At 33.0% G+C, this 13436-nt stretch overlaps 2 protein-coding genes across 2 annotated transcripts; one reads left to right on the plus strand and one right to left on the minus strand.

Moving 5' to 3' along the window:
- Nucleotides 1-1032: 1032 nt before the first annotated feature.
- Nucleotides 1033-7073, minus strand: LOC100789693 (2-oxoisovalerate dehydrogenase subunit alpha 2, mitochondrial). Its single transcript, XM_003523363.4, has 9 exons — nt 6547-7073; nt 4061-4198; nt 3399-3581; nt 2554-2711; nt 2339-2438; nt 2133-2244; nt 1681-1820; nt 1399-1584; nt 1033-1287 (listed from the first exon to the last, which is right to left on the minus strand). The coding sequence occupies exons 1-9, from the start codon at nt 6796-6798 to the stop codon at nt 1120-1122; spliced, it is 1437 nt and encodes a 478-aa protein (XP_003523411.1). The 5' UTR covers nt 6799-7073; the 3' UTR covers nt 1033-1119.
- Nucleotides 7074-9052: 1979 nt separating this feature from the next.
- Nucleotides 9053-13184, plus strand: LOC100790238 (SWI/SNF complex subunit SWI3A). The gene is made up of 7 exons (XM_003523364.4): nt 9053-9207; nt 9277-9794; nt 10477-10968; nt 11351-11481; nt 11593-11642; nt 12624-12757; nt 12870-13184. The coding sequence occupies exons 1-7, from the start codon at nt 9129-9131 to the stop codon at nt 13047-13049; spliced, it is 1584 nt and encodes a 527-aa protein (XP_003523412.1). The 5' UTR covers nt 9053-9128; the 3' UTR covers nt 13050-13184.
- The last annotated feature ends 252 nt before the right edge of the window (nt 13185-13436 follow it).

The following is a 13436-nucleotide window of genomic DNA, read 5'->3' on the forward strand; positions in this document are numbered from 1 at the left end:
AAACGATGGTCCAATGAATCAAGGACAGAAGCATGCACTTCCCTTGTCTAGTCCAAAACAGCAACAGTAGTCTTCTTTCTCTCAATGTGAGGGTTGGGACAATACCGAGATAATATTCTTGAGGATATTCGGAGAGAGAACATGAATAGAAGGATACTATGCCACCTTGGACAGTGCCAACAGGGGAAGAGTACGAGAAACTTGAAGACAGCTTTTGGTTACTATTTGCTCGGACATGCTTTTTCAAGATTCTGGATTCTCTTCTTTCTTAACTTGTAAATTATTATTTGAATCTGTCATTTCTCAGCTTTATTTAAACTATTCTATTTTCCCTCAACCCTTCTTAGCGTTGACCCACTCAACAATCATTCCTGTCAGAAAAACAACAAACTTGAAGGAGTATCAAACAAACAAAAATTATTAGCTTTATCCGTTTGAGCAATATTCTGCAATGATAGGCCATGATACAATAGTTGCATTTTTATATTTATAGGCAACACAAACTATGGAGCACTATTTTGTGCATCTTCAAAGGCCAGGGTGCCTAAATTGAGCACATAGATATTTGGATTATTCTTGGAGTTTAATTTCTATACTCATCATTTATATAAATTTTATTACAATTGTGTTTGTGAAATTTTGCCGGCGTTTACCCCGTCAGATGCGCAACACCACCCTTCATTCTATCCCTTACCATTTTAATTAGTATTTGAAATCACCTAATACACTTGTCGAGGTTCCATTTGAAAACAAATACATCTCATCGTATAGCCAATCTTTTTTATGGAACCAAAATGACTAATCTGTGCGTGTACAGTGTACTAACCAAGTTTATCGGCTTCTTGATGAATGATAAGTTTATCTTCAATGGCAATCGTATGTGCATTTTTTATTGATCTGTGAACTTATCTTGTTTCAAGTGTTTTCGTTTCAAACTTGATTCCAAGGGCTAAATGTTATATTGAAATGTTACTTTTAGGTAAGATTATTGTGGAACTAATTTAATGGAAAATATCATAAGAAGCATCAAAATAAAAGATAAGGACAGGGCATCCAATCCCTTTATTTTATATTTTGACTGTTAGATTTAATACAATTCCTTGTTTGAATTGGGAATATCTACAAAGGAACATCAGAAGGGTAGTCTTTGGGATGCTTCTGGATGGTCTTTCTAAGTAGTCTCTCTTGCTCCTGAAGGTTTGATGGCAATTGATCATAGACATCACTAAATAAGTCCTCAAGTGGAGGTTTTTGTGCTTTCTCTGCCACCTGAATCGCATGCATTAACTGTAGAAAAGAAACATAAATCCGAAAACAAAATGTCAGAACAACTGAACAAGTTGGTGTGTCATGTGTGTACAAAGGTGGATTAAATGCAATATGCAAAATAAAATTTACCTGCTTCCTAACACTGCTTCTAAGCTCCAATTCATCCTTGTCACTCCACCAATCATTCCTTTCTACCCATCTTTTGAATCGATTCACAGGATTCCTTGCCGTCTTCCAATATTCAATCTCACCGGTTCCCCGGTACTTAGTTGAATCATCAGATGTAGAGTGATGTCCTACTCTATAAGTGAGAGCCTGAAAGTTACGTAACAATTAGCATAAGATTGCTGAACACTAAAATGATGTGGTATCAAACAATGATCATCTTAGCATGAAGGAAGCTCAATGCACCTCAATTAAAACAGGCCTTTTTTCTCTTATAGCGATTTCTCTAGCAGTGTGTACTGCACTATAAACAGCAAGAGCATCATTTCCATCTACTCTGATACTCCAGATGCCATAAGCTTTACCTTTAACTACAATACCATCGCCTATCCAAACAGGAAAAAATTAACATATGCTTTCTATGCTTCTGATAGACTTGAACTTTATATATTTGATCAAATAAAGAGTACACTAGATGAATTTCTCAATAAATATTTATAGGAGAAAAAAATAATAAGGTAAAATGAATTAAATTTCTTTGTCTTCAACTAACAAGCTAATTTTAACTCATAAGTACTTACTGAGAAGTTTATCCAAATAAGGTCTAAAGCTTAATCAGATACCGAAACGGGTATGGAGGGAGTAAAATAATTTTTAACAAAAAGAGTGTGACAAAAAACAATGAAATGAAAGAGTACTTCGAAATTGGTCTTCTACAGGTGTACTGATGGCCCATCCATTATTACGACAGATAAAAACAACAGGGGCCTCCATGACTGCTGCAAAATTCATAGCAGCATGAAAATCTCCCTGCAATGTTTGATGTTGTCAGATAATAGCAATCAGCATGGTGGTGTTCCATTTTATACTAGTTAATTGAGAGAGATAGTTTATCACCACTAACCTCACTGGTGGCACCATCCCCACAAAAAGTGACTGCACATGCACTTTTCCCATCCATTTTAAGGGAATAAGCAGCCCCCACAGCTTGAGGAAGTTGTGTTCTGAATTTATTGCCAAACAACATTAACTTGTTCAGAGAGTAAGTCACCAATTAACAATTTAATTATTAATTGTAATGATTGAAACATGTTTTAGACTATGGTGAATATGTCTTACGCAATGGGGGATGACACTGTGAAGTAATTGTGCTTGTTAGAACCATAATGTATAGGCATCTGCCTGCCTTTTCCAAAATCATGTGTGTTTCCAAAGCACTGATGAACAAATTGCTGCAGTGTAAAACCACGCCACAATAGAACTCCAGGCTCTCGGTACTGCCAGTGAAAACATGATGATGCACATTCTCATTATCAACAAACATGTATCAGCTGGAGATAGATTTGTTCATTTGTGGATGCTAACAACTAAATAATTACATGATCCGTTTCCACATGACACAATTGATAAATTATAAAACTGGGTTTTGTGTCATAAAAATCAGTCAGAACTCAGAACCATAGAGATGTGACAGTTTTAAATTATATAATAATTTCTCCCTAGTGACATGTTCTTTGTAGCACATTTCCTATTAATGAAAATTACATGATCATAAGTTGAGCTCAGTAAATGAGAAGAAAGACTCACATTGTAATTTTCAATAAAATTCAACTAGTGTGTTTAAAATGGAAATGGTTTCAGTGACTTTGTAGTAACTTTTCCTTATTTTTTCATTAAGTTGTTGGGGGCATATTTAAGTTGTTGTCCACTTATATAAGAATAAGAAAAAGTCACCCTGACTGCTGCTTCTCATTAAGTCCGTGCCAGTTTTTCATTTTGCTCACTTATTTATTAGTGAAGAAAAGTTAGGATACTTGAAGCTGAAATATTTTGGATTTTCAGTTTTCCTGTTTTCTCATTAGAGATCCACAATAGCAGAATAATAATAATAATAATAATAATAATAATAATAATAATAATAATAAGAGTTGAACATGCATGACCAGGCGCTATTGTAGGCAAACCTGAGGCAATATGATGTCATCAGGAGAAAGTGCAGCAGCAGATGCAATGTTAACTGCTTCTTCCCCCATTTGGGTGAGGTAGAAGGAAATTCTACCTTGCCTCTGCACTTCATAGAATATGCTGTCCATAGTTTGAAGAGTGACCATGTCAGAATACATCTTCACACCCATTTCCTTGCCAACCTGTTCAATGATCGTCCACACATTATTCAACAATCAGTTATGCAAATGCCAAGCCAATGATAAGTAAACTAATAAAGTCCCCATGTGATGTGTTTCATGCATTGTATTGCCAAAAATTATTCTAAATTCTTGCATAAAATCTTTTTACTAATCTTTCTTACTTGTAAAATAAAATTGTCAAATAATTTTATGTTGTAAAAATGAATTTAATGACTATGTATGTAAAATAATTCTATATTATTATTTAATTATTAATTATTATTTGTATGGCTTTTATAATAATTATTATAAAAGTCAATAAATTTAGGAATTTGTGATTGGATGATTATGTCACTTTATAGCGCTTTTTTTCTCTTTTAGAGTATCATACACAATATACATTATTTATAAAGTATTGTAGAAAAATATAATATTAATGCATTACTCTATCACAGTGCTAAAGTCAAGTTTTGGTTACTGACATAGCTGAACTGAGATACCTGTACATAGTCGCTGTATTTAAGGATCTCACCATTGCCATCAAGAACACGATAACAGGGCACCCTTTTCTGAGGAGACTCAGAAATGAATCTCATTTCAGAAGTAAATCCAACTTTCCCTCCAGGAAAATCAATTATCTGACACAGTGAGAGGCATAATTAAATAATTAATCTCGGGGAATAAGGCGACAACAACATTGGAATATTTTAGTTTCTGAAACAAGTACTCGCTGTATATTTATCATTAAGATTTAGTGGGTTAAGATTATGGAATATTTTAAATTAAGTTAATAGATAAGTATTACTATTTTCTTTAGTTGATTTATATGAATGGAAATGAAAAATAGAAAAATATAAAACATCCATATTATCGGAGATGTCACAATGCGGGTCTAAGTCAAATACACATCGCATATAGATAGGTATACCTCAAACTAGAACGTTGCTAATTCAACCTTAGTTTTTTAGTTATGTATGCCTATTTAGTTAGGTACACTTCAAACTATTCCGACCATTCACATGTTTTTACTTATTTATATAAAATTAAAAAAATATATATGTAATTAATTTATATTAATATTTATTTAAATAAATAAATATTCATTATAAATGACGTTTAAATAAATTGAAGAAAAATAAAGTTAAAAATTTGGATTGTTTAGTTTGTGAATTTGCAAGGTTTTAGATCACTCCTACTTTCGCCAGTCAGGCTGCATCCGGTAAAAGGAAGTCAGACCAAAATAATTTAAAATTCTAACTTAGTATTTTTATTAATTAATTTGTAATATTAAAGAATTAGTTTAAATCTAAAAAAAGTAAGTGATTTGTGAATGGACAATACCTTGGAGTAGGCATTATCACGTGTGAACCTTTCAATATAATACTTTAAGACAAAAATTTAATTTTTATCACGTGTTATGTTTGGATTAAAATAACGCGTTGCTTTGTCAATCAATAATAATAATAATGATGCGTTGCTTTCAAAATTTACAGAAAGAAATGGCAGTGAAATGATATATTAATTAATTAATGGGGGTTTATATTTCTTTTTTAGTTGAATAAGGAAAGGAAAGATGTAACAAAAAAACTATAATAAAAACTTCCGAAACGAATCTGCGCTGTGTTGCTTCCTGCATTTCTTTTTTCCTTTTCGAATGTAATTTTATATTTTGGAATATATTCCCTTTTTGCCTTCAGAAATAATCATTCTAAAAGATTAAAAAACATTTCAGAAAAAATGCAGAAATTAATAGTCTGTGTACAAGCATGTAATTTACTAATTTGTGTAAACTTTTTTTCTTCATGATGGGCTGTGAATTGTGATTCGTGTAGACTGTACACTCATATTTAAATAAGAATAAATAAATAATAGATATAACAAGCGTAATTTTTATATTATTATCTAACCATAAATTATTTTATATAATAATTTACTGATTTTATAATAATTATCTTTAAAATTAAATTAAAGATAATTTTTAATTTATTGACGGTATAATTTTTTAGTTACACATGTTCATTAAACTCTTTTTTTTACTGTATTCGTTAAGCTGATAAAAAAAACAAGGATACATATAAAGATAAATATTGTAGTTTGAAATTATTGAGAGAGAATTTTTTTAGTTAGTAACATGAAAAATATGTAAAATACACATTCAAAATAGAGAGAAAAATATAAAAATATTTAATTAAAAAATGAAAAGTTCACTCTAATTTATAATGTAAAATAAATTTCATACTAACTATAAAAAATTATATTATGATTGTGTGTGTGTGTGTGAATCAAAAAATTAAATTGAATAAAAGTAATATTACTCATGTCCGTACTTGCAGTTACTGTGGACTGGGTAGACAAGAAATCAAATAAAGATTTTAAGGAGAGAAAAAATACAAACAAGTTGTGATCACAGATCTGTATTTCATAATTAGCCGTTCAATATTTTGGAACATATAGTTTTCACTTTTATTTTCTCACGTTTATTTTCCTAGTAGTTCTTTCGTTCGAGATTTAGGCCCGTTGAATAACAAATAAAAAAAGTTTAACTCAAACTTAAAGGCTACAAACTTTAATTCAACTAAGATGACTTTTCTATCGTAGGTTTGGAACGAAAATATTGTAATTAAAAAACATATAAAAATATTTCTTTTAAGAGTATCATTTGAAGAGAAAAAAATCGCGAATTATTAAGGAACTTAAAATTTCACTAAGCCCCCCAAATAAATAACGAAAGAAATTAAAGAACTGATCCATCAATTTAAAGGTCTCACAGACTCTTAACCAACTTCTAATGATAACTTGTTAATTAAAGTCTAGTTTAATTAACGCCACCGAGTGAAGTGGGTCTAGTAGAATAGATTTATCCTACAACATTAACATAGTGAATCAAGGTTTATATTGCCACTTAAAGTGAAGTGCATTAAACCGTGTCTTAGACAGAATTGTCTCTAGAAAAAAATGATTGGGTTCACTAATAGTAATTAAGTACCTGTTTAGGGTCATCCTCGGTGACATCTTGCTCCAATTCCAATTGTGCCTCAGCTTTGGTTGATTCATGACGCCAAAAGCGGAAAAGGGTAGGTGACGAGTTCTTACCCGGTAATGCATCACGGCACCTAAATGGCTCAGTTGATCGAAAAGAGGAACAAGAGCTATTATAGTTAAGAAATGGTCCCTTGTGAAGCTGTTGTTGTTGATGAATTAAGATCCTACTAGACCTTCCCAATAACCAGGATGTCATATTCTTCTGGATAAACAAAAAAAGTTCACAAAGGAAGGGGCTAGAACTAGAAGCTAGAGATAGCTACTAGCAAACGGAAGCTTAATTGCTAAAATGGACTAAAGAAGGAAAGAGTTATAATGGTGTCCAAGCTCCACTCACCACACCACACCTAGTTATTGTCTTTCTTGGGGGGATTGGCATGTGCATGAGATGTAGGTGGCTGAAATTTTTAAATAAAAACATTTGAAGATGTTATCCTTGCGTGGGACCACGTGGGATTCAAGATTATTGTTATCTTCAAAGCTATTATTTAGAGGAAAAGCTAAATAATTGATTGGCAAATTTTTTTTTCTAATATTTTATTATTATTGGATAAATTTTTATATAGTTAAAATAATGTGAATTTTCTATGAATGCACGAGACTAGCATGGGATAAAGAATGGAATTAGGACAAGGTTGGCGTTGACCTAACATTATAATTTATTTTTTTTTTCCTTTTTAGCTTTCTAAAATGCCTAACTATTATCTTAAAAGAATGCCAAATTATTTATTATAGTATGGTTTAGGTTTAAATTCACCTTTAATCTTTATAGTTTGATAATTGTATACTTTTTGATTCCTTAAAAAAATATATTTCAAATTTGATCCTTTATATTTTTAAACTTTAGCAATTTTAGTCTTTAAAAATAAGTTTTTTTATCATTTTTTTAACAAAAATGATTGATATAACATCTAAGTAATGATGTGACACTACACACTAACATGATAATCCAACACATATACTTATCCAACACATATACTTATATGACATTTATATGTAAAATGAATGATTTAAATTATAATTAGGTTGATGTTTTTTCTTATAAGTAACAGAAATTTAATGAGATTATACTAAGATGATGGTTTGTGGTTTATTAAAAAAGTCAATGTAAATGGATTTATATGATAGATTTGTCAAAATGTAGTTTTGTCTTAGCCCTTGGTTGTAGGAAACAATGAAGCATATTGTTACATTGGTCCTGCTATCATCTAATGGAGATGTATGCGATGGGGAAACATAAGATAATCCCAATAGAAAGGTGGCTCTTATGGTGCATAAAATTGATGGTTTAAACTTTATTCAGGTTGAAGTTCTTTTTCTAAGCAAGCGAAACATGATGGACTATATTAAACAAGATTGTTCTGTTTGTGGATCATCAAAACTCAAAAGTCAAGGTAAATGGATTTATTTGATGGATTTGTTAAAAGTAGTTTTGCTTCTTCCCTCAATTATGGGAAGTATGCTGTAACGTTGGTTTTGTTTTTATCTAATGGATGTATGTGTTAAAGGAAAATGTAATCAGGTCGAACTTTGAAGATAAAATTAATGCTGCAACGTTGGTAACTCTTATGGTACATAAAATTAATGTCTCAAATTTTAATCAGGTCGAGCTTCTTTCTCTATGTAAGGTAAGGAAAACTTGATGAGACTATTTTAAACAAGATTCTTATCATGATTTATCAAAAGAAGTCAAGGTATAACATGATAATCCCATATTATGATAATCCAACACAAATACTTATATGACATTGATGATACAAATTTCGGTTCTTATTGTCACATGAATACATTATCATACATTTAATGTCACATCATTACTTAGATGTCATGATATCAATCTATGTTAAAAAATTTGTTGCAAACTAATGATAAACCTTAATTACTAAATTTTAAAAATGTCAAAGACATACTATACAATAAATATTTTTAAAGGATAAAAAATATACCATCATAAAATTATAGGAACCAAAAGTTAATTCAAGTTTATCATTTTATAATTTTTTTTTAGATTACTCATGAATTGTGACTAGAGTCGTTCTAAAAGAATAGATTTTTTTATATTGATCCTTGCTACAATTGACTTCATAAAAGGTGACTTACTGTATTAATTATGGTCACAACAAACGTAAAAATTTATCTTAATTAATAAGCATTGAATGTGTAGATTAAATGATGTAAGGTATTCTAACTTAACTAATAGTTTTGAATTCAAGTTAAATGTTGAAAGAGGAATTTTAACACGCATAGTAATCTTAGCCAACTTAAGACTAAGATTGTCTCAAGGATACTTATTACAGAAAGAGTTTAACCAATGGAAACTTGTTTCTATCAGAAGTATTTTTTGTAATAAAAAAAGGACAAGAATTATAGGGCGTGAACGTAGCAAAATAGAGGTTGGAAATAGTCTAACGGGCCAGGGTGAGTGAGATGGCCCAATAAGAAGAAGAAGAAAAAAAGAAAACTTTTCCAGTTATCTCTTTCATTCGGAACAAAACCTAGTCTTGTCCCTGGTGAGGAAAGAGCGGCATGGAAGTAGCGAAAGACCCTAACTCACAGGCGGATTCAGATTCGGAACTGGAACTCTACACCATCCCAAGCTCTTCAAGTAAGTAAGCAAGCATTCTCTGAACCCTAATTTAGTTTGAAGGAATCTAAGCGGCGCGGTTTTTGGCAGGATGGTTCGCGTGGGAAGAAATTCACGAAACGGAGAGAGCAGCATTCAAGGAATACTTCGACGGAAGCTCGATATCGCGAAGCCCGAAGATATACAAAGAGTACCGAGACTTCATCATCAACAAGTACAGAGAAGAGCCCTCCAGAAGGCTCACATTCAGCGAGGTTCGAAAGTCGCTCGTGGGAGACGTCACGTTCCTTCACAAGGTCTTCCTCTTCTTGGAGCATTGGGCCTTGATCAACTACGGCACCGCAGAGGATGTGGAGGAGGACCATTGCAAGGTTCGCTTCGAAGAAGGCGCCCCCAGTGGGATTCGAGTCGCCGCCACGCCCAATTCCTTGAAGCCTATGCTGCTGCCTCGCAATGGGAAGAGTGCCGCCAATGCCACTGGGGCTTCTCTCAAATTGCCGCCTCTGGCCTCTTACTCTGATGTTTATGGTGATTTGATTAGGCAGAAAGAGGGCAACTGTGCCCTCTGCGCTCACCAATGTGGTTCTGGACATTACCGATGTACACAGGTTGGTTTTTTTTTTTTTTTATGTGTTATCACATTACTTGGCTTGTATAATAGGGGTTGGAAGGGGGATGAAGATGATGAACTTAATGCTCATAGAAGTGAATATGGGAGGGATTTGGAGGATTGCAGGATAATTCTTCATTTCACATACTCTGAATTGAGGAGAATTTTTTTCTGACTCGGGCTATATTTGTAAACCATTTTCACTCTTATTATTCCCTCCTAATTACAATTTGAAAGAGTTTCTAAGAGCAATGAAATTGAGAGAATCTGAGAACAGAAAGTGGAGTTTTGTTTTAATCATTACTCAAATGAAAAAAGGTTACAAGTAGAGCTTATGTAGGCCATTAGGACAGTCAGGATGTCTAAGTAACTGACTAGGTTATTTACATATATATCCTAATACAATTAGTAAAGCTATATCTTTGACATTATTTTGCAACACATATATATTATATTCATCTGCTAAAAAATGGAGTTGATTGATTGATTTCATTTAACGCCCCTATGGTCACAGGACATGTTTGAAGTTAAATTTATATTGGTGATTTGTCTCGTTTTTTTCTGCTTTTTGAGAGCAAGTGTTATCATATCCCATTTCATTGATCTATCTATCTGGTGTTTTGCTGGTATTTCTGAACCAGTACCATTGTTAGTTATTCCATTTTTATGTACCATGGCAGGATAATTTTATTATTTGTGCAAATTGTTTCAAAAGTGGGAATTATGGGGAGAAAAGGTCCGCAGAGGATTTTGTATTTAGTGAGTCAAGTGAAAATAGTGTCAAACATGACACTGTCTGGACTGAGGCTGAAACTCTTCTCCTTTTAGAATCTGTTTTGAAGCATGGGGATGATTGGGAGCTTGTTGCTCAAAGTGTTCAAACCAAGACCAAACTTGATTGTATCTCGAAACTCATTGAGCTGCCCTTTGGGGAGCTCATGTTGGGCCCTACTCACAAAAATGTTAACATTAACGGTGCTAATGGCATCATGAACAATGCCAAACAAGTTCAATCATCTTCATCTGACAACCAAGAAATTTCAAAGACAAAGGACCAGACTCCTGAGCTTACAAATGAAAATGAGCAGAACGGAGATGCAGTGAAGGAAAGTCCTTCAAAAAGACAGCGTGTTGCTGCCCTTTCAGATTCCAGCAGTTTGCTAATGAATCAGGTAAGAGATAATCTTGAATTTTCTTTCCTTTGTTATGATTATAAGTTATAATTTTCCAAATCTGGCTGCATTTCCCTTTTTGCTGACATTCTGTAGAGTTATCTTAGGTATAACATATCTATATTTTGTGAAAGGCTCATGCCTGTGCACACTGTGCAGATGCTTCTTTGGCTGTTACATCTCTAGTATATATTGATTGAGCAGGGAAAATAACACAAAAGAACATGTGAATATTGATGTCATTTGGACCTCATTCATTATGATACCTACATTTTGGTTGGTTTTTGTCCTTTTTTTTTGGAAATAAAGGTGTGTGTATGTGAATCAGTTATTTGCTTTCACCTCCTTCGGTATGACCAAGGGTTATGGTGTTTTGAATTAGGTGGGACTGATCTCTAATGTGGTTGACCCTCATATCACAGCTGCTGCAGCTGATGCAGCTGTTTCAGCTCTTTGTGATGAGGATTTGTGTCCAAGGGAGATATTTGATGTTGAAGAGGATTATTCAGCAAGGTTATCCCTAAACCTATTGTTTTCATTAATCAGATTTTGCTGTATAGTAACTTAATCTTAAATTGAGGCTTCACTTTATACAGTTCTAATACTTGTTATTATCTGTGACAGAGCTCTTGAGGGTGAAGAAGGTTTAGAGATGGAGAGGTCCTCTCTATCAGGTATTTTCTATTGTATGTGTACATTAAGATGATATTCTTTTTGACAAATCCTATAACTTTTGAGTAAATTTGCATTCCCCAAAACTTGTCTAGTTTCCTAGATACATGAAGAAAAAAATTATTGGCTCCTTCAAATGCAAGTTATATAAATAACGATGATGATGGTGATACTTGTCCATCGTTTTTCTTCATAACTTCTGCTGTTTTGCATGTTACACTTCTCAATACTTACAATACTAGTTTAATTTGTCAGTAAACTTAGGTTGTTTAATTAGGTGGACATTATTAAATTAGGAAACCATCTTATGGACGGCAATGATTACTCAGTGGTGAGTTCATGTTCCTTGTTAGATGAATGTTTGACCCAGTACCTTGTGATGGTGCATTTTAGGGATTTTTTATGGGATTGAGCTCCTAGAAGTTACGTTCCTCAAATAGCTAAGCCAAAACCAAGGTTTTTTGCAAGTGTATTTGCATAGGCCTAAGGCAACAAAAACTGGTTAGAAAGCACCAAGTGAGTTAGTAAGGAGTATTATGTGATGTTGAGAGTTAGTTAGAGGATGGAGAAGGTGAATCTGATGTAAAAGGGAAAGAGTGAGTTATGTGGGATTTTGATGCTTTTTTTGTGTTTCTTCACTAAGCCTGAGCTATGAGAGATCCTTCATAGCTTGGGAGCATTCTGCTCTTTTTTTTTTTATCTCTTTCCAGTTTTTCATTAACAAAATTGTCTCCCTATTTCCAGATAGGAATCACTTCCTATTTGATTTTTTGAGCAATCCAGTTTAGGGCAAGGATTGCTTACTTAAAATGAACTATAAAACTTGAGGATGAAGGGGAAAACTATTGAGAAAAAGGGAATAGGTAAAAGGACTGCACTAATAAATATATATTTGGGTGTCGTTTGTTAATATATATTTGTGGATAAACATTGCGTATGGAGTATTGCTGCATGTCGCCTTTAATCTGAGCTTGCCCTTGCAGAAATACCTTTGACACTGCGTGTAAGAGCTGCCACTGCAACTGCTCTTGGAGCTGCTGCTGCACGAGCAAAATTGTTGGCAGATCAGGAAGACAGAGAGATTGAACATTTAGTAGCAACTATAATTGAAGCACAGGTTCCTAGTTCATGATTTTTAAATCTTCAACTCCTAGCTCTAGCCAAATTACTCTGGTTCAGGTATGCATTTTAGGGATTAACTATTTTTTCTTTGCTTATTTGTTAACTAGATTGAGAAAATGCTACGCAAGGTTAAACATTTTGACAATCTGGAGCTGTTGATGGAAAAGGAACACGCTGAAATGGAAAATCTAAAAGATTCTATCTTGACTGAACGGATTGATGTGTTGCGGAGAACATTTAGATCTGGAGTCACTAGATGGAAGGATTATTCTTATGCAAAATCTTAGACCAGTTTGTATGCATGTGTATAGTAAGATTACTGTTCACTGTTATTTTACATCAGGGCCAATGAAGTACTGTAACATTTATTATTTATTATAACCATATAATCCAGTGATCAGCTAACGGCTTTTAGAAGGTTATATCTTAGATACTATCTAAACCTTTTTGGGTAGCTATGTGCTGTTGGATACTTTTAATTTTGGCTTTTGAATGGATTCTATAAATTCATGTAACTTGTAATGTATTAAATTGTACAAAATTCAATTTCTTTCATTTATAAAGTTCCTTGTCTAGATAATTACACCGCATCATCGAAAAGGCCATGGTGCAGAAGTGATCTGTGGTGTTCCAAATTCATCGATTGAATTTATATATTTGTATATCAATTTATA

The sequence above is a fragment of the Glycine max genome, chromosome 4, assembly GCF_000004515.6.
Source record: "Glycine max cultivar Williams 82 chromosome 4, Glycine_max_v4.0, whole genome shotgun sequence".
Lineage (NCBI taxonomy): Eukaryota > Viridiplantae > Streptophyta > Magnoliopsida > Fabales > Fabaceae > Glycine > Glycine max.